The following is a 22,251-nucleotide window of genomic DNA, read 5'->3' as shown; positions in this document are numbered from 1 at the left end:
AAAATCTAGGCCCATCATAATCAAAAGAATGTCTTTATCGTTGATATATATTGAGTTCAGTCATCTACACCTCCCTTGGTGATTTCTTTATGGTTGATATATTGTGAGATCAGTTACCGTGCGTTCCTTAGTGTTTGTTTACCGTTGATGCATTGTTACTTCAATATGCATTAATAGTTTGTAATCGTTCGTATTCAATGGTTTTTTACACTCGATAAATCATAGCTTTCATATTCAATAACGATAATTAGTCATTTTGCAAGCATCAACGATTGAACAAACAGAACTCGTAGAAAAAAAATGCACCCTCACCAACTATTTCAAATTTTTCCACTTCTAGTGAAATAACATAAAGCCACCGTAATTGGCAATCATCTACGGATGTTAAGTAGCCGAAGCAATTAAAATGGACTTGAATTCAATCCGTTGTTTATTGTGTTAAAATGTGAGATAGACAAGACTGGACATGATGTGTTATGAATCCACAATAAAGTGGATTTTCTAACATATCATTATATACGGGTTACAAGTTCTATCTCACAAATTTATGTCAATCCAATTCTATCTCTAAGGCCAAATCTCATATAACCCACCAAACAACCATCGGTGTTGCCTTTTGATATGATGAATGGCTTAGAAACTAGGATGCATGTAGCTTCCTCTCTAGTTCTTCTTCCACGTTTCTGTAATAAACAATATTAGAAACTAAAAAAATAAATAAAACAAAGTGTTAATTTAGTTCTTTGTTTTTGAAAGATCTTCATGAGTCTAATCCTCATTTGGTCCCTAATATATCAACATTATGATGATGGTGTTGAAAGAACTCCAAGAAAAACCATGTGCAATCATATTGAAGAGATGGCTAAAGTGGTGTGTTATCCATACATCATTTTTTACTTTATATACATCCTTTTACTATCAGATAAGAATGAATTTAAAAAAGATCAAATAACAAAAATTAGATAATACTCAAGTTTTTTTTTTTTTTTTTTTTTTGCTTGGTTTTGAAAGATAGGATTTAGGGTTAATGATTAACCTATATGATATTTGGTACGGTCTACAACGAGTGTCACTAACTTAGAAAATGGATATGCTCCGGATCTCTTCTTCTTAATTCACCAAGTCTGGAGATCTGGGATATTAAATTTGATTCAACAGCTACAAACAAGAGTCCATTTTAATTATAACTTTAGTCATTGGATCAAATTTCAATAGTCTGAATTTTCGAACATGAATTAGAAAGAAGAGATCCGGAAATGATCCCTTCCTCTACTAACTTAGGCCGTGGTCCAATTTGCAACTAGAGAAGGGGGGCCCCAACAAAATTCAACCTTTTATTGGAAAAATATCCCCAACAACATTAGAATATCAAGCGTAGGGTAATAAAGTGGTGACATAATTTCAATCCAATCAATTACCCATTTCACACTTCACCCATCCACCCACCCTCCACGCCACTTTTAACTTTTTAATTTTGTTTTACAGCTACAAAAACACCCAACATATCTTTGAGGATAAAATTTTACTTTGCTCTATCTTATCTTTTATCTCTTATCTCTTATCTCTTATCATGATGTACATTTACGTGACGTTATTATTTTAATTTTTTTTATTAATACACTTAAGATATAGCATAATATCGTCTAACTTTATCATAACAAGTGAAATATTATATGGTATGCCTTTTTGTTTGCCGAATAAAAGTTTCTCCTAACTGACCACCACTCAGGGTTTTTTTTTTTTTGGACAATTTTCCAAAGGAAGGTGGCACACAAGGAGACAAGGCGAATATATATACCGTACGTGATCGTATATTTGTAGTAAACCGACATATTCTCTTTTGGGAAAATGACACCATCTTTTCTTCTACTCTCGCACTAGAATGGCTACAGGCATCCATGTGGCTGCTCTTTTGACTTAGAAAAATGATACTTCCTTGGCCGTGTGGAACTCGGTCACTGAGGCCACTGCCCTTACTTTGTCAGTCCCTCATTTTCTCACCCCCAAACTGCCAAATCCCAATTAAATTTGGATAAGAATTGTATACCTTTCTACTTCCAGTGCTCTACTGTGCCTTTCTATTTTGTATGATCACGGTTAAATCGTATCAATATTTTTTTTTATAGAAATAATAAGATAAAAATGAATAATATTATAAAATGTTGACGTGACTTAACCGCGATCACACAAATAGGAGGGCACAGGTGAATATCGGAAATGGGAGGACAGACAATTCTTGTCCAATAAATCTTCCCTACTTCTAACCTTATACAATTCTTTTACAACACACTCAATTCCTAATCAATGCACATTATACAAGGGGTTTTCACTATCAAAGGGAGGGGTATTGAACTCGAAACTTCTTCCCATTTTGGCTGGATAACAAGGAGTATCACTACACTAAGAATTAAGTTATTTATCGTGTTTAATTTATCTTACAAGTAGTGGGGATTTCAAACTTGAACCTTCTTTTAGCTTTTGCTAGCCAATTTGGGTTGTAGTATTGCTGTACTAAGAACTAGCTCATATCGACCCTTGAAACACGATTTTCAATCCCATGGCCCATTAAAAGAGTAGTCGCATCTAGACTAGGAAGCAGGTCGTGTTTGTATAGGTTTTGTGTCATACTTGTTATTTTAACAAATCGTGTCATGTTAAACATGTTAACTTAACGGGGATTTAACAGGATAACGACCCAACCGGTTGACGGATTGACTCGAAATTTGTTATTTTCTGTCATTTCAATCGGGTTAATTGTCATGCAAATAATTACCATGCCTAATGTCTATACCTGTCAAAATATTCGTATTGTTGTCATTTATGTGTCATACGCATTATCTTAATAGATTTTTAACGTGTGACAGGTATCCAATAACAACTCGACTCGTTAACAAGTTTTTAACGGTGATTCAACAATGATCTAACGCGTAAACGGGGGACTGGAACATATTATTTTCGTGTCGGACTCGTGTAAAAATTGTCAAGCCTAGTCATCATATCATTTACTTATTGTCACTCCTCATTTTTCAAACATAAGAGTCAACATGGTGGGGTTAAGAGGAGCAATCGGGCAAGAAAATTATTTAAAAAAAAAAAAAATCATTGCTAATCGAATCTTACAATAAATCAAAATTAAAGCAATTTAAACAATATTTAATTGAATTACCCTTTTATATATTAGAGAGTAATAATTTATCAGTAGATATTACATAAAAATAAACACCACGTGAACATTGTAACTTGTAACCTGTAATAAGCTAACCAACACAAAACACCTCTAATTCCAGCAACGAAGGTTTGCTGTTCCCGCTTTCATTTCATATCAAATTAAAAATAAATAAAAAAGCCAAAAGCCGAAAGCCAAAAATAAAAATCAGGGAAATTGGGTTTTTTATCGTTTCCCATCACGCCGCTACCAAAATTAATTATGCGCACCCGCGTGGAGAAAACCCGACCCGGGAGCCTGCCAGGTCATACACGACCCGGAAACCTTGCTGCTGGATGTTACCGATTATGGACAGCCCGCCCATCGTACCCGCGAAAGCAAAGCAGAAGCTGCCGCTGCTGTCCACTGGGATCAGGTAGTTCGTTGCCGGCAGTGAAACGTCGGCGTTTCGGAAATGCAGCACCACGGTGGGGACTTTGACTTCGGTCCTTCCGGACAAGTCGAAACACGTGTCGAATAGGGAGAACTGCGGCCCCCGCTTCAGACCAGAAGTACCGGCCCGGAAAGCGTCGCGGAGAGCGTTGTAAGCGGGTCGGGTTAATCGGGTCACGGAAGTGCCCGAATCGAGAATGACCCCTCCGTTTCCTGCCTGGTCAAGTTTGAACAGCGATGCCGTGATTCCCGGGACACGTGTCCCACCGACACTGATACCGATGAGCTCGACGTAGTAAAACGTGTCGAGTTTAGGGTTCGCGAGGAGGGGAGTGAACCGGGCCGTCCGGGAAACGGCGGAGTCACCGAAGACGACCGAGGATGGTTTGGAAGAAGCGGACCGGTCCACAAGGCAGTAGGAGAATTTCCGGTTGAATCGGGCGCCGGTCAGGGCGGGAAATGATAACTTCCCCCGGCCGAGCCCCAACAGCCCCGCCGCGCCGACGAACAGGCCCTCGTTGTCGTGACCGCATCCGATTGCCACGCGTCCCACTTTGGTGCCGCGAAACGTCAGCGTTTCAGTGGAGAACTCCCCGAAAGTGAAGGAGCCGTCCCCGTAGGAGACTTGGTACAGGCAGGTCTTCTTGGAATTACAACTGGGGGAGTCCAGTTTCCGGCACAGAGGGGACCCACAAGGGATTGTGGCGAAGGATCTGGATTTTCTCGGGTCGAAAATCGGGTCGCTCTGTTTGTAGCAGCGCCTGCAGGGGGCGCATTGGAGCCACACGACGTCGCTTCCGGTGTCGAGGACCATGTAGACGTACCTGGGAGGCGTGCCCACGCCGAGGCGCGTGAAGTACTCGCCGCTGCCCTGCGAGAGTCCGGAGACAACGGAGCTGCTGAAGCCCCTAACAGGCACGCGACCGCCGCCTCTTGTGGTTCTGTTTGGGGAGGCGGCAAGGGAGGTCAGCGTCTTGACCCTGAAGGCGTCGCGCCGGAGTCGGAGGTTGAAGAGTTGGGTGGGGGTTTTGTTAAGCGCCACGGCGTCGATGTGGTGTAACTGTACGGACAAGGTGTTTGGGGTTGGGGTGGTGGCGGCGGAGGGGGAGTTGGGGTCGAGTTGGGCGGTTTCGGATTCGGAGACGGTGTCTGTCCATGAGAGGGTGGTGGGTGGGGTGGGGAGGGAGTTGAGGAGGAGGGTCTGGTGATCGAGGGCGGAGGAGAGGGAGAGGAAAATGGCGGCGAGGGAAAGGAAGAAAAGGGGAAGTGTTGCCTTCCCTTCCATTTTTGAGAAGTTGTGGAGTTTTAGAGAGAAAGGAAATGGAGTTTATAGGGAAGGGAGAGATGCGAGAGAGGACGAGTATAAATAATTGGAGTGAGAAAGTGATACTGACTGAGAGTGTGAATGCTGAAAAAGGCAGTTATGAGATTGGAGGGAGTGAAGTTAAAACAGTTTTTGGTGGGAGGGTAGAGATGTCAGATTGTCAGATCTAAAATGTTATCTAGGAGATATATGAATGAAACAACCAAAAAATGTTACCAGAGTATTGGTACATTTACTATTTAGTTAGTATTATTATTTGTATCATATTTTTTAGAGGTATTTATTGATTTACCTTTTGAACTTGTATAAAATTGTCAATTTATCCTTTGGATTTTAATTTTAACCGATTACCTCTGAAATTTTTATAATTAGTCAATTTCTCTTTGAACTTTAATTTTAGCAAATTACTCTCAAAACTTTTATAAATAACCAATTCTCTTCTTGTAATTAGATTTTAAAAAAAATTCATTCAATTTTTCATCCTTCCATATTTTTTCATTTTTTTTTTTTTGCCCTCGTATAGTTGGTTCCATGACCAAGATGGATGGAAAATTGGATGAAATTTTTAAAATCTAACGTCAGGGGAGAAATCGGCTATTTATAAAAATTCAAGGTGATAATCGGCTAAAATTAAAGTTCAATAAAAAAAATTGGCTAATTATAAAAGTTGAAGGGTACCAATTAGCTAAAATTAGAGTTTATAAAAAAATTGGCAGCTCCATACAAGTTCAGGGGCAAATTGACAAATATGCCTACTTCTTATAGAGATAAGGGCTACAAATGCATGTAGGTTCCCTTCTCCATTAGAAAAATTGTATAATTGATGATACAACTAAGTAGTAAGTATAGTATTATTAAATTAAAAGTAAAATAAAACTATCTTCCTACTATTTTTGGTATATTTAAGAAAAAAAAAACCATTAATTATTTTCTAACAAAAAGAAAGTAATTTAAAAAGACAGAAGTGACCTGGACTTTAGGTGGGGTGAACAAATAGGCTAAAGTCCATTCGGAAGTGTTGGTAAAAGTTGGGTTTGTATTAATGGTTGTTAGTGAATAATTAATTGGTGGGGAATTGAGTTGATTTCAGCTGGCCAGAAATACTAATGAGACTTTATTAGTGAATAATGATTTTAGATTTTATGTTTATTTTAAGGTATTGTTTTATATCACATTAAATTTTGGATTTTATTATCTCCACGTCTCTTTTTATTTCTTACACAATCTCTTAATATGAGACCGTCAAAACCACTGAATTAAAAAAATATCAAAGTACAAGAATTAACAAAAAATATGCGGATAACACACTCATAAATTCTTTCACTAAAAAGCAAAAATCCTTTCATTATCTTTGCTTTAAGCACATGAGGAAACTTTGTTCTTTATTTTATCCTTAGCTAAAACGTGCGGACTAGCACTAAAGTAGTTATTTTTAATAATTTTGAAGGTACGAGAGAAGCTTTATTCATAAATGAAGAAATAAGCGTAATACTTAGCCCCAATTACTTTTACTTAAAAGAGCATTTTGAAAAATATTAGACGACTTTTCAACTAATTTTAAATACGCGAGGATTGTTAAAGATGATTTTATCAATCGATTTGAAATTCTGCCACCTTTACAATACTCCAAATGGTGGACTCGCGGGGCCAAAATCCAACAATCTCGGCAAGATTTGATGTTGGTTGGTTTGTCATCATATACATGACTCGTGCAACCTGACCCAGCACAAATTGTTCATTATTTATTTATTTGAGGATTAAAAAAAAAGGGAAAAAAAAGCAAGAAGTTCCCGTGTAGCCATTGACTTTTATTCTTGTAGCTTTTTGCAAGTTGAAAAACAAATTTTGGTGCTTCCCGTGATTGTACTTCTCTCTCTTATTATTATGAAAGTTTTAACAAAAAGTACACATAATTATTCATTTTAATGAAAAATTATATTTTTACATTAAAAATTCAATTCCGGTACTATTTATTTTACCTTTTATTTTGTCCTTATCGTTAAAACTCAAAGTTTTCAAACCTTTTTCATTAGGTTTTCTTATTATTTATGCACGATAAACTTAAGATTACAACGAAATCTAAACATCATCAAGATTTATTGCTCATAATATAGGATGGTTCTATAATTGGCCGTTACAAATATATACCGTAATGACATTCTTACGAGTCTATAAAACCTCCTTAACCAACTAGAGATCAAATATTGCTAGATCAATTCGGTCGTCCGCAAAAGAATAGCTACAACTAAGCACCACGAGGCATAAGGTTTACTTCACATATATATATATATATATATATATAGTTTTTTAAGTCAAAATGGTTCCTGAGATTTGCATAACTTCTTACTTTAGTCTTTAAGACTTAGAAATTTACAGAATTGGTCCCTGAGTTTGTTAACTATTAATCATTTTGGTCATTTCATGAAAAATCTCTATTAAATAAGGATAAAATGATAGAAATACCCACAATTTTGTCGAATCATTTTGACCTATTATTTATTAAATTGAATGTACTTTTGTCATTTTAGTCCTTATTTACATAATTTTTCATGAAATGATCAAAATGGTTGATGCTAGACAATCTCATGGACTACTTGTATTGATTTCAAATCTCAGGAACCAAAGTGAAGAGTTATGCAAATCTTAAGAAAATTGAAAAAATATATATACATAAAAAAACATTTGCAGAAATACATCGTGTAACACAATTGATATTCATTGATTGGTACTAGATTTATCAGGATGTGATTCTACAACAGAGATACTATCATGCAACTAAGCGAATTGGATAGAGGTTTCACTTTGGAATATATGGCTCATATTTATTGGACGGATGACGCCACTAAAATTATATAAATACATAACTAAGAATTTGGGTGGATTGGACAAAATTTGCTTGAGAAGGTGTTTACCTTTAAACTTTTGGGTAATGTGGTCTGTGAACTGAAAAAAGAGAGGGTAAATTAGGGAAAAGAACGTACCAAAAGTTTGTCTAAATTAGGGAAAAGCATGTACCAAAACTTTGTCTGCACTGCACTGTAGACAGAGGGACTTTTGGATATAATTGTGTGAATATCTTTGGAAAAAGGATCATCCCCTGATCATTTTTATGAGGATACAGGGAATTCATCAATCACAGCCGTTTATCGTATATCGTGTAATCATAAATTATTTTAAATTTTAAATTGAATATAAATAATATCTAACGAAAACTGACTGCACAATGTACGATGAATGACTGTGATTGATGGATCCCGACAAAAAGGATTTGGAGAGGATCCTTTTTCATATCTTTGCAATAATCTTCTTATATATAAAGCCAGCAGGGATTTTGAACAGTGGTTGTGGGGTCACATGCTTCACTAAAATTAAGTGGACAGAAATGCCCCTTAAACAAAAAATTCAAAAGCCGTCCAAAATAATGCATCAAATGTGACAGGGGTATTTTCGTCATATAAACAGTGATAAATAGTGTTTTTAATATTTAACTATTTATTGTACAGTGATAAATAGTATTTTTAATATTTAACTTTTTCTGCACAGTATTTATTTTTTTAATTTTTAATTTTTATAATTAGTACCTCACAATAGGCTAGCAATAATGTGATTCAATCAGTTGTTGACTAAATATTATTTTCTCTATTCTTAATGTAAATTTAATAGAATGTAGATCGAAATTAAAATACCGATTTTATTATATGGATTCAGCTACTTTGATTGGTTTATGAGAGGTTTCTTCTAGCATGGTCAAATATTATCATTTAAAACGTGTAATTTGTGCGTCGCATAGTGTAATTTAAAAAATACCTTATGCATACATGTGAGCGCGTGCATAAAGGCTAATATATAATAAGGTAGAAAAGTACCACAAAATAAATTATAATCTAAAAATAATGTGAAGAAAGTTTCCTTGTGATGTGGGTTGTAGGCTGATTGAGGACTTTAGAGTAGGACTCTATGAATATGGAGAATTATTTGTGTGACACAGGTACAACGTTATAATAATATTGAGTAAATGACAAAAAATTACTTTAATTATATGTCGAACCACAATCTTATACATAATGTTTTAAACATTACAATGTCATACCTCAATTTATGAATTCGTTGAAATGTTATACCTCCATTAATTTTTTTGTCAATTTGGTTGTTAATGATGACGTGGCAGGAGAAGGAGCCCTTTCGTCAACTGGAATAAAAAATTATTTATTTGTTTATTTATAAAAATCAATAATTAACAATTAATTAATTAATAAAAAAATAATAATTTGGTTGTTAAATGATGACGTGGGGAAGGAGTGAGCCCCGCTCCTGCCACATCATCATTTAACAACTAAATTGAAAAAAAACTTAAAGGAGATATGACATTTCAATGAATTAATTAATTGAGCTATGACATTTCAATGTTTAAAATATAAATATGAGATTATGGTTCAACCCATAATTGAGATAATTTTGTGTAATTTATCGTAAAGTTCCTCTCGTGAATATGAGAGCATCACCTTATAATTGAAGCCAACATACTAAAACCGTGTGGGGGCCGACAATGCAAGCACTACAGCTAAAAAGAGCAGGAGAAAAAAGAGGAATCATCAACTGGAAACTGGAAAAAGCACTAAAGCGTGGCAGAAACTTGACAAAAGCATTCCAACACTTCAAATTTAGGTAACAAAAGACAGGTCTGCATACCCAACAAGAACTCTACTTCTTTCAGCTTTCTAAAACACCCAAGTTAGTAGTTAGAATGTGTCGAACTATAATTTGTACATGTATCTTTTGTTGACTAAAGCCACATACTAGTTAGCATGCCGCATCATAGTCCAACACATATTAACACTTTGAGTTTAGGCAACAAAAGACACGTCTAAAAATTATAGTCTAATGCATACTAACTATTAACTACTAAGCTTTTTGATACACTCAAGTTCAATTTGATAAGAATTATACTTCTTTCAGTTGCAAATCATAGTTTGACACAAATAATACTGTCTAATAGCATTAATAGTTTATGTAATTTACTCGGATTTTCACTTTGTAGTTTATTGGGTTGCTCATTTTTCGTCTTTGTAGTTTCGTTTTGTTTTCACACTAGTTCAATCCTTCAACTAGGTTGATTATTCCATTCAATTTGGTAGACATCTTCTCATATGAAAAGCCCAAGTTGGAAGGAATATTGTCTCATTTGACGGATGGAACTAGAACAATGAAAGTGCAACAACAGAAAAGTTACACGAACGTACGTGAAAATCCGAGTAAACTAGATGGATTATTAATGCAATTCAGCCAAATAAAAAAATCTCATTAAAAACACCAGAGATAAAGTTTATACGCACATATCAAACTCTAATTCGTGTACGAGAAACGCAGCTAATCTTCTTTTTTAGTTAAAGGTAACCTGTAACCACACAATCATTCTTGATAAGAACAGAAAAGGCAAGCCATTTATTTTTTTCATTTGATTTGGTCACCACAAGTTGGCTTTCAGAAGGGATACATACCCAATTCACATCCACTTCATCCAAAAATGGAGTGCTTTCAATACAATGTGGCATCTTGCACAAAAGCATTAAGTTGCAGATAGTGACATCCTGCACTCTAATGTTCTACATACACACCACCACTGCAGCATTACTCCTCCCTGGACCAGTCCCCACTCTTCCCACCGGTTTTACTCTCGAGTCGAATATCCGTGATCCGTATAGATTTCGAAGCAGCTTTGCACATATCATGGACTGTTAGGCCAACAACACTCACTGCTGTCATTGCTTCCATTTCAACCCCAGTTTTCCCTGTTGAACTCGCTTCCGCTTCAATGTCGCTGCTTCAATGTTCGCTTCTATGTTGTAAGCACGTACCTGAGACTGAGAGGAAGAGAATGCATCGACTGGCGAAGAACGCGGTTTCGGTGGCCTTTGCCAAATGGGCATCACGAAATGGCCCAAGAGAAGCCAACTACTAATTCTTTCAGGCCGAAGTATAATTATTTTTTTTTTTATTTTTTTACAATGTTATTGACATTTTAAAAATTTTATAGTACACTTCTCATAGAGTTAATATATGAGAATGTTTTCATCCTCAATGTCACCTAGGTTTGTTACGATAAAATCCACCGCCTTATGAGTTTTTTTGTGCTAAAATCGAACGCCTAGGGTTTTTGTGTGAGGATGAGTGTAAATTTAAGGGATTTTATTTTATTTTATTTTTTTTTTAACAAACGATATAATCTATAGAAGAGGAGGTAAGTTTAGCCTCATAATAAATTAACAATAATGTATTCTAATTCGTCTTTAGCGAAAATTAAACTTAAAACCTCTCACTTATAAATAGAGAATAATACTATCAAACCATAGTATTAAGTAACAATCGAATGAAGCTTTTAACAAGGCAAAGTTGCGCCTCAAATTCAAGTAATTTGTTTTGTTGCTTTGTCGTGCAACCTCATTTGAAAAATCGAAATTGAAATGAATCTTACCTTATTTTAACAAAAAAAAAAAATCCTCAAAATTATAAGAAAACTTTAATTCAGCTGCAATGTGAGAAGAAACTAAGGAATGCAGACTTATATCCATGTCCAAGAACCAAAAGCCCAGAATAATTTATAAGAAAAACTAATGAAAAAAACTTGAAAACTTTGAGTTTTAAATAAAATAAAAAGTATCTGTTCCTGGGAGTACCCTCAAAAAAAGGAACCTTTCCTCTCCCCAACTGTTTCCGATTAAGATGTGAAAGCCTCTCTCTATATAAGAACGATGCATTCCAAGGTGTGAAGTGGGAGAGAAGGGAGATTAGTATCATGATTGACTTTTTGATGAAAAAATGTGATTTTTCGTTAAAATAAACAGTACCGGAAGCTTTTCGTTAAACTTCCCTAATTTATAATATAATCTCCATGCAGATTGAATCAGCGAACGTTTCATAAGACAGCATACATTAACTTCGGTGTTAGTTTTCATGGGATCATACAAAAGCAGAGGACAAAATGCCTTTGAATTTGCTGTAGTCTGTAGATTAAGAAGCTTTTGTGGTGCTAGCACAACCGGTTGCTCCTACTCTTCATTTTTCGAATGGGCCGATGCACTACAAGAAGGCCATACTGTTCGTTAGTCGATTATAACAAAACTTAAAAGAATAGAACACAAATCTTCAAGGAAGAACAAATTAATCAATTTAGAACAGGCATATCAAATAGAGCACAATTCAGAGTCAGAGGCATGTTGGTCACTAGAAAATTGTGATAAACTCTGGAACTTTCAAGGAGAAAAATGTGTCATAACATGTGTGGAGAAACAGTCTAGTTAAAAGAGGAGACGTATAAAAAGTTCGCTAAAGATGAGGCGTATAAAAAGTTCCCTAAAAGATGAGATGTATAAAAGTAGTCATGAAGTTTGAACACATGCGATCTTTTAACTGAACTGTTTATCAACTCAACATTGTCCATGGCGACCAAACACAAGTTTTTCTGCCAACATCTTAACATCATACGGTTGAATGGCTATTACACATCACAGCATTTGAATTTGAGACCAAAAAATAAAATTGGTTCTGAAACCGGGAGCTGATTTCTACACACCCTTTTTTTATTTCTGGCCATCAAATTGATTAAAACAAACAGAAAAAAGGGACAAGAAGATTAAACAGAGGTGTATAAGAGGAGTAAAAAGGATATGTGTTCATCACTTCCCTTGAAAGAAGAGCATTGAAAACCATGGGACTGAAATTTAGGTGCAAAATATCATTAAAGTGAGTATACTTACAATGGCAAAGTTTCTGCGCATATGCAGCTGAATGTGTAAATTTCATGATGTGTTTGTGTTTGATTGCCACCATATGCTCCCATTCGTTGTCTAGTGTAGATACTTTCCATTTTGGCTTCTTAAATAATAACGTAGTTTGGTTTCGAGGATTGTATAGAATAACCCGCTAGATTCCAATTTATGTTAAAAATGAATGGATGCAACTCCCAAACTTCGTCCAGTTTAAAGGTAGAAGATGGATTAGTTATGAAGGAAACTTATCCCTCCAAGTGCTACCACATCCATTACTTCCTTCAACATCCAGTGAATCTAGTGAGTTATCCAATCCAATCCAACCTTAGACAACGAGGCCAATCTTTCTTGCCTTCGGTGTAATTGTCAATACATTGTTGTGGGCTTCAAAACAAAGGTTGTTCGCGAAGCAACTCCAACATTGTCAATGAAGCCTCCACACCACAACTGCAACCCTTTGGACGTGCACTTCAATAGACACATGGCACAACCAAACAATCGTTTGGCTGCTCGGCCTGTTCTTAAGTAGTTTGTTGCAAAACCACTAATAGCCAAAAGCTTAGACGATTAGGAATGAGTCAACAATGTATGTCAAGCCAACACCCATCTTCACGTGGTTCTTTGTGTGCAGCTCCACCCTACAACACATGGACATGCAAACAAGTGCAAACATAGAAAAGAATATAGTTGAAGAAGAGCACCTTGCAAATTGGCAAACAAGTGAGGAACATCGTTTAGAGATTTCAAACCCAAAACCTCTTGCAATCGAACCTCTAGATGAAGAAAACTCGAGTTGATACAATGAGTTTGGATGGAGAAAACAAATATGGAATTGGAACAAAAGTTTCCTTTTATTGAGGGATCCTTTGAAGGACTTCTTGTGGGAACCACTATGGATGATCAGAACCGTTTATTTTTCAGGTATTCCCTAAAAAATCATCTTGCAAAAAATCAGACAAATTAGAAACATGATACAACCCCAACCACACAAAAGTGCTTTTGGAACACACAAAAGGTTCCACCGAAGGAGCACCTGGGGCTCGTGTAGGACTACTACATGAAGCACTTTTGCCCATAAGCGGTTTCGTTAGAAGTGTTTTAGAAATTTAGTAAAAACCCATGAGCACATAACCCAAAACCGCTTTTAATATTTTCTCGAAACGTGGTTCAAAAGCGCTTTTGGTTGTCAGAAAGAACTTTCGGCCCTTCTCGAAGCAATCCCATAGACGCCTTAAATTTGGCAAATATGTGAAATACACACAACGATATATTTACATTACGAAGTGGGGATCTGAGCTAAGCCACACAATAGGCAGCCATAATAATTCGGCATCGAAATTTTGCTTACGAAAGTTGAACCTAAGACCTCCCACTTAAAATTTGAAAGAAACACGACTAGATTGTAGTAGTGTCACCTACAATTACTAATTTGTATGTGCCCATCTAATAAAAAGTTTTCTACATTACATATGGTATGCTTGTACTCACCAGCTTCTTCCATCTTAATAGGTCTAAATTCATGTGCTGTTTTAATTTCTATTTTACTCGAAATATTAACAATTCCTTTCAGAAAAGTCTTTGAGAAAGATAATAAAATGATCACATATTCTCCTCTAGGAGATGCAAAAAATTCATAACGCAAGAGAACTTCTTCACCAATTTACGCCCTTACTCAGTAGGATGGTGTTGTGATCCCTTAATTTTGTTCTTTCATTTGTTGTAGATGGGCCATTATCTAGCAGAATGTTACATCTCATGCATTCAAACACAAGCATGTGTCTTCAATTCTTAAGAGTGACCACTTTATACCAACCATTTGGTGGAGAGCATGAACACAATCTCTCACCAGAAAGATTCCGGGAGATGTTTCACGTTCCAACTTTAATTAAGCAAATCATGATATAATATTCCTTTGGCATATACCAAATAATATCTATATACCATGAATAATGCAGCAGCAAAGTACTCACCAAGGACCAGCCAAGATATAATTCAAAACTTAGAACAAATAATAGACTTGAGAAGTAATCAAGCCAAGGGTCTTATCTGAGGTGTTTGTAGAGGAGTGTAAAGGACAAGACATAGGTAGGTCTCTGGTCTAAATTTTCTTATTGGGGAAAAAGGGAACTGAAAGTTAAGAAGCTAGGTCAAATATTCATGTTTTCCAAAAAAGTTAATTAATAATTTTTTCCTCGTCTCCACAGTGAGTGTAGGATAACTATATATGTGTGTTTTCCTTCATGAGCCTAGCAAACATGTTAGAAAAGCAAGAATATTTGTGTGCACCCGCTCACACAACACACAATGTGAAACCAACATGTCGCACCTTAATAAAGGGAGGTAAGATGGTAACCACAACCGAAATCTTAGCAACACATATAAAAAGAAAAGAAAAGAAAAGAAAAAGAATCTTACTTGAGCCCTGACATCAGTTTTTTGGTTTCTCTTACAGCTGAACTTGCAGCATAGAGTGTCATCTTTTTCACCTGTTAAAACAAGGAAAGAAAAACCAACAGATCTTATGAGACAATTGCAGAGGTGTGAGCTAAAGCAAATCTTCAGAGAGAAGAATTGTGTGGCTGATCAGTTGGCAAATTGGAGCTATGACATGGATCTAGGTCTTCACGTTTGATGAGCCTCCTGCCTGGATTGGAATGACTCTTATGCATGATATTTTTAGGATTGTTAAGACTCGTCATGTCTTTTACTGATTTGAGCTTCTGTATTTGGGTTGGTACCCCGTTATTTATAAATTAAAAAGAACATAAGACAAACCAATAGAACCTAAGAGGTAAAATGAGGTCATCACGCAGTCTGGCCTATGTGATAGACGCCCACCAACCTAAATTAAATATTTGAAACGCTATATCTGATGGTGTAGTTCAGGTGCATTTGAGTAGTAAATATTGAATGCCTGATATCTCCTAATAATTTGAGTCTAATATGAGTTTTCTTTTAGAAAGAATCTTATATGAGTTAACCGGTGGATAATTTACAGTGTCAACTAAGTGGACTAAAACTAGATAGCTCTTCCACATGCGCCGAGTGTTTTCTTCTACTGTGCAAACGATGTGACAGTTGGCAGAAAAAAATGTATTATGTATTTAATTTCTTTTAGTATTTTACCCTTCTTAAGTCAGATTACTTTTAACAATTTTATTCTAGCAGGGCCTATTTGAAATTTCAAAATTTACACCAAAACTGAAACTTCTCCCTTTATAGTAGTATAGGTAAAACAAATGCACGAAATTTGAAACTCTGGATTATGTCCCACAATCCTCATGAAACTTCAGTAAGAAAAGACCAGCACAGTCAACTGCATTTGGCAGCCTCCTTAACAGTATTCTACAGTTACTACTAAATAAACAATACTTAAAATTACAAAATCTATAATGCAATGAAAGACATCAAAGTAAATTGAGATACCTCCAATTTGTCTTCCTTGGCTCTATGGTTTTTTGGGAGCAAACGAAACTCTTCAGTCAGTCGAAGACATTCTTCAAGACTCTCGGGAGATACAAAGTCAAGTGCTACCTTTATACAAGACTGACAGGAACATTGAAGATTAGGACAAACCCATAACTTTTTTCTGTACGTACAACAGAAATCTGTAACTTCCTAAAACGAATAATTCATTCAGATGTATTAGTAATTACTTGTGTATTTCTAACTTGATGAGGACATCCTGTGGGAATAAAAACTGCCTCGCCAAGGTATTGTTTAAATGTCCAAGGCTCCACATCTGCATATAAAATCACACGTTAACTATATTGTAGCAGAACACTGCAACTTATCAAGACCAATTGAAGGAAAAACAAGATAAGATTCTTACTGAATTCCTCCTTTAGTTGTTTCTTATGTCTCTCATTCAAGTAAAGGGTCTGATCATGAATAGGATGAACCACCTGAGACAACGTCCACAACACATGTAAAGGAACTCTAATGTACAATGTTCGTATGGCATAGTGACAAATACACACATCGAAACTTACAGAATCTACAGGATGATTATTAATGTGGCGAAATTCTTTCTTGTGTTTTTCCAAGTATTCCCTTAACTTGGGGACATCCTGGCGGCGAAAGATGTCCCAAACAGCACCACCTTGGGCAACATCCAAACTGTCATTACTTTCAAGAGAATCCTTTGTTTGTGTCAGGTTTGACTCTTTCACGTTCATATCATGAACCGCATCATTTCCTGGAAACAAAGCCCCTGAAGAATCTTTCCCACCAGATCTCTCAATCATCATGTCCGTGGAACATTGAGCGTGTTCTTGCTCTGCTTCAACTCCATTTGCTTGAGGCAAGGTGGTTTGTATCAATTCATTCCTCTGATGGTCGAGAGTTGGAAATTTTAATTTATGTATTTCAGAAGTATCAGGAGGTTCAGGAACATACTCAGTTCTATCATATTCAACAGTATCATCTGAATACTTGGAATCTGACAACTGAGAAATCCTACATGATTGTTCGTCATCCATTTTTCTTTTCTTCCCATCTTTCTGCATTAGATGATCATTATCCACAATGTTCTCATTTTCAGTACATTCAGCACCCATGATCTGGATTTCGCAAGATTTGTTTGATGATTTTCCTCCAACTGTCCCCTTATCCTTATCTCTTTCTTTGTACAGTTCACGCAAGTCTTCAGCTTCATGCTTCCTCTGCAAACCCTTTATCTTTTTGTGCTGCCAAGGAGTGATCTTCACTCTTGTTGTGTGAGTCAGAACATTTACCTATCCAAATCAAATAACTGTTGTCAACCCTTTGTAACTAAATATATACAATTCAATAAAACTTAATAGATGGAGAAAAACTGTAGACCATAGTCAATGAAAATTGAGGTACAATTACAACTTCAACTAATTAATCCCACCCCCAAGTTTCAATTCAGGTAGCATGTATAATGTAGTGTGGCATAAGTGTACACTGTTAAGGCATGATGGGACGAATATTACATACTGAAACTGAATAGTTTTCAGGTCCACAAGGACCACAACTTCTCCAAGACATTACTAAGGCAACATAAGAAAGTGCAATACCATGGAAATAGCCATGATATCACATAGTTTCATGGAATGATGCTAACATCAGAATTAAGGCTTAAGCCAATGCAACAAAAGCACATATACATTGAAACATTAACTTCCAAAAGTATCTTTCTAAAACTATTCTTCCCTTGTAAAAGAACCATGCCTTTTGAGATAACAACAGAAACGATAACCACGCATAATTTTCTTGACAAAAGGCTCAACTGATAATTGTGCACCATTACCACGCAAATGAGTGTACTTTATTTTAAAACATACAAAGCACTATACAACATGGGTGGACATAAAATTGTGTCCTTAAGACCCCAAAACAGAAGAATATTAAGCAAGAGATGACCTACAAATCATAGTAAAAAATGAATCACCCAGATGTTTAGAAGGATGATTTATAAAGAATAAGTGTCAATTTTTAAATAAGTTTTAAATGATAACAGTGGAAAATTTACAATGTGGTATTTTGGATAACAAGGTCAATTATGTTGGACACATCAAGCAGAGGACAACAAAGTTATAGCATGAGCAAATCAAACTCTCTAAAACTTAAGCAAAGCTTTTGCACAGATAATAACAGACATACTAGTGGGAAAACATTACCGCATCAGACATATCACAGTGTAGCTTTGTCACTGAATCACCTCTGCCAAGCTCTTCAGAGAATCCATAGGCAATGTATGTTTTGGGTCCCATATCAGGTTTCAATGAATCTTCAGGAAGTTTTGTGGCAAGATTAAGACAACCCACTTCTGGATATTTTGGATCAGTATAGTCACTGAAAGGGAGTGCAGCAATAATTTCAGAGCAATGCCTTGGCAAACGCTCTTCAAATAAAGTTGATGAAGGCCAATCCTTCAATTTCAACATCTCAGGCCACCCACTTCTATGTATACGACCCTCCAAGTAGCCCATGAAAAACTGGTGAATATTGATTTCCACCTGCACACAAGTGAGGGTCAGGAGTTTTAATTCTCATAGAGATGTTTTAAGATTATTCTCATTATCTACAAGTAATTCAATTAGTTTTCTATAACTGACCTCACACCAATCAAAGCAGTCAAGGGCCTTCACACTTCGTGTCTCCTCTTTAAACTTTACATTGGCCCCCGTTTCTCTAAAAGCCCTCCACATGACCATAGGTTCCCAACTAAGACCAGATGTCTTGTCAAGAACATTTCTGACTATCACAGGTTCCCCATTTATCCAGTGCCTCTGAAAATGTTCAATTTCATCATCTGGAATGTCAATAGCATTTGGACAGTATAAGAAGTTATCATCACTGTTTTCCCTGAAAGCCGCCTGCCTCACTTCAGACTGTATATTATTATGTTCCTTGGAATCGTTTGGCTGGCACAAGGAGCATCCTTGAGAAACATCGGTGTCTTGCATCTTGAAGTCAATAGTAAAATCCTCAGCATTTTTTAACAGTTGCATTACCCAATTAGCTTTACATTTGCGCCTCAGTTCCAGATTTACCTGGCCACAACCTCCACACTCTTTTGGAGGACAAGGAATGCTGCCATCAGGATTCGCTTTCCAATTAGGAAGAGTAAAAGGCACATCAGCTTTAGGATTATCCGAAGCAGGGGTAATCTGGCCCTCCCACACATGTCTTTTCCTTTTCATGTTAGTATTGCCTCTATTTTTCACTTGTTTATGAGCTCTTTCTACAGATTGTTGGTGAGATGTTTCTGCTTCACAACCTCCAGGTTGACAACCTTCCCTTAGCTCTTTGCAACAAGTGAGACAGAGATCATAGGAACAATCGGGGTTGGTGCAGCTTCTGTGGAAATCAACAATAGATGTAGAGCAATTGTCGCTGTCATATAAGACAACACACATGGTCATGAAAAGTTGAATTTTTTTAATAGTAATGATGGTTGTATAAATAAAAACACAATGAACATTTTTCTCCCTAAATAATGTGCATGATCTATGGGCTGCATATAGAAAAGAAATTGAAAGACGACACTAATCAAGAAAAAGGAAATTGCTACATGTATGTATTATATGGGAAGCCAGTCACGACATCACAACTTAACTTTCTGCTTACTGAGAACAGGCAGGGATTCCAGATACACCATATCAACAATATTATATAGCTGAGACCACTATTTCCATTAATTCAAAAATTGCTTATGGATCCTCAGAACCCATATATTGACACCCAAGCCCTCTCCATTCCTTAAAATCCTTTCTTGTAGTATCATTGAAATGAAAGGAGTTTAAACCAGGCAGTACAAATTCTTGTATCTAGAAGTTGCAAATTTACCATAGACTGACCGACAATAGGTATTCAACACAGATGCTAAAAGAAATGTACTTCTCAGTTTAGTTGAAGGGAGCCTGGACATACCAGTAAATACGTTCTTTTGGGTCTATTTCAGTTCTTTGTATGCCCCCTTCAGTCAGTTGAACACCTACCAATGAAAAAACCATAAATGAGATTAAAAACAGTCCCCTTGCCAAGGAAGTAAAAACTAAACTGCATTTATTCGAATATCGTAATAGTTCACCTCGTATTTTGGACTCAATCTCTAGTTCAGAGCTCTGCTCCTTATGAATATACCTCAGAACAGGCAAAGCTTTATAGAGCAAGTACTTGAGCCGCTGTAATTTGACACTGGGTTCAACTTTTCTAGTGTGAGGCTGCCAAAACAATTATACCATATGGAGAAAAAGGAGAGAGACGTTAGACTAGAAACTTGCTAGTTTCAGATTAAAGTACAAAGAGACAAAGGAAAAAAGAACCAACTTTCTCAATAAACGCACGCAAGCAAGCTTTGCAGTTGCAGTTGTGACAACAAAACGGGCATTTCTTCCCAATTTCCTCTCTTGTCTTCCCAGGGTACCTATCTCAACATTGAACAATGAAAAAACCAATGAACATCCTTATCATTTGAAACAAATACACCAAGATATAAAAACATTTTGCAATTACACAAAACATGGAGAGAAATTTGAAAACTTGGTTAAGATGCAAAATTTAGAACTGGGTACTAACGAAAATCCAATCATTTCAAACCAATGCATCACCGAATACAAAACTTACAATTATACAAGACATGCAAAATTCAATTTTCGAACTGGGTACAAATGCAAAATTTCGGAACTGGGTACTAACGAATATCCTTATCGTTTGAAAATTTGAAACAAATACATCAACAAATCACAACAATCCCAATTATTCAACACATGCAGAGCTAAATTTTAGAAATGGGTACGAATCAAAATTAGACAAAATTACTAAAAAACAATGAACTCGCTGAAATTAAAGTTCTCAACGATTCTAAATTTTTACTTACCATCTTTCGATGCACTCAAAGCAAAATCGCTTTGTACAATTAGAACAGAAGACAACGCCACTCTTGTCGTTCCGCTGACACTGGTGGCACATCAAGCACACGCGCTGCTCCGAATTTTTGCCAGGCTTTTCCTGCAACTTCAAGCTCTCCCGCTCCTCAGATTTTTTGCTAGACTTTTCCGGCACATTCAAGCCCACGCGCCGATCCGATTTTCTGCTGGATTTTTCCTGCAACTTCAAGCATACGCGCTGCTCCGATTTCTTGCTAGACTTATCCTGCATCTTCGAGCTTGCACGCTCCTCTGATAGTTTGCTAGGTTTTTCCTGCAGCTTCAAGCTTGCACGCTGCTCCAATTTCTTGCATGACTTATCCTGCAGCTTCGAGCTCGCACGCTCCTCAGATTGTTTAGTAGGTTTTTCCTGCAACTTCGAGCAAGCACGCTGCTCCGATTTTTTGCCAGATTTGTCCTGCAAAACGCAGAATCGAGAAGCCTCAATGCCGTTGATTCCTAGCAATTAAATTTTGAATATTTCAGAGGAAACAAAAAAAAGTTTAAATTTTGGATGTTTCACCTCTTTGGATCGACGATTCTTCGTGAGATTATCGGAACCGCTGTTTCCATCTGACCTTCCCGTCTTGGTTTTCTTATTCATAGCATTGTTTCTCTTCTGATCGTAGTGCTTTTGACAGTACGACTTCCCCTCCGCCGCCATCTCGCTGCACCGCCACTTCTGGCCGTCGTTGCGCTTGCAGCGGCCCGGCGGTTCCATGGACGAAGGAATGATCTCGATGGGAAATGGACGGCTGTGATTGGTCTGGGAGGGACGCAACTGTGCTCAGCGTCAGATTTTTTCCGGTTAGGCATGAAATGCCCGAAATGCGAAGGGTTGGAGTATTTATGCGATGCTTTGCCGCTACAAATATCACCAAGTCACGTGTAAGCTGTAACGCGTGTTCTAATCGCACAGCATGCCACGTGTTCCAAAGGGGCCATAAAAGTTACCCTTTCATTTTGCATTTTTTCCGTTTTCTTTATTAGGAATATGGATTTTTATTTTTTCATATCCTATTAAAAGAAGACATATAACCACCGTGGGATGGTCTAGTTGATGATGAATAACATGTTTGTATTTCAGACGGTAAATTTTGGTTTTGATTACTACCTACTGGTGCTAGTAGATTGCACGATAATGATTAGAAAAAATAATTTGAA

General features: G+C 36.7%; 2 protein-coding genes across 5 annotated transcripts; both read right to left on the bottom strand.

Annotated features, from left to right (window-relative positions):
• Nucleotides 1-3,152: 3,152 nt before the first annotated feature.
• On the bottom strand, nucleotides 3,153-4,978 carry LOC137719681 (aspartyl protease family protein 2-like). The gene has a single exon (XM_068458726.1). The coding sequence runs from the start codon at nucleotides 4,881-4,883 to the stop codon at nucleotides 3,426-3,428; it is 1,458 nt and encodes a 485-aa protein (XP_068314827.1). The 5' UTR covers nucleotides 4,884-4,978; the 3' UTR covers nucleotides 3,153-3,425.
• Nucleotides 4,979-11,741: 6,763 nt separating this feature from the next.
• On the bottom strand, nucleotides 11,742-21,910 carry LOC137720024 (lysine-specific demethylase JMJ27). 4 transcript variants are annotated; one of them, XR_011066459.1, is made up of 14 exons: nucleotides 21,611-21,910; nucleotides 21,039-21,505; nucleotides 20,489-20,585; nucleotides 20,250-20,382; nucleotides 20,090-20,153; nucleotides 18,772-19,552; nucleotides 18,334-18,672; nucleotides 16,681-17,424; nucleotides 16,521-16,593; nucleotides 16,345-16,430; nucleotides 16,115-16,234; nucleotides 15,104-15,174; nucleotides 12,677-13,628; nucleotides 11,742-11,999 (listed from the first exon to the last, which is right to left on the bottom strand). XR_011066459.1 is itself a non-coding variant. In XM_068459016.1 (14 exons), exons 1-14 carry the CDS (start codon nucleotides 21,806-21,808, stop codon nucleotides 11,969-11,971), a joined length of 3,117 nt encoding a protein of 1,038 aa, XP_068315117.1. In that variant the 5' UTR covers nucleotides 21,809-21,910; the 3' UTR covers nucleotides 11,742-11,968. The 4 variants fall into 4 exon arrangements, 2 of the variants coding, with proteins under 2 accessions (XP_068315117.1, XP_068315115.1); XM_068459016.1 differs by lacking the exon at nucleotides 12,677-13,628 and having other exon boundaries at nucleotides 18,772-19,122; nucleotides 19,210-19,552; XR_011066458.1 differs by having other exon boundaries at nucleotides 12,677-15,174.
• Between the last annotated feature and the right edge of the window lie 341 nt (nucleotides 21,911-22,251).

Source organism: Pyrus communis, chromosome 16 (genome assembly GCF_963583255.1).
Source record: "Pyrus communis chromosome 16, drPyrComm1.1, whole genome shotgun sequence".
NCBI classification, from domain to species: Eukaryota; Viridiplantae; Streptophyta; class Magnoliopsida; order Rosales; family Rosaceae; genus Pyrus; species Pyrus communis.
This window is presented reverse-complemented; position numbering and strand designations above follow the sequence as displayed.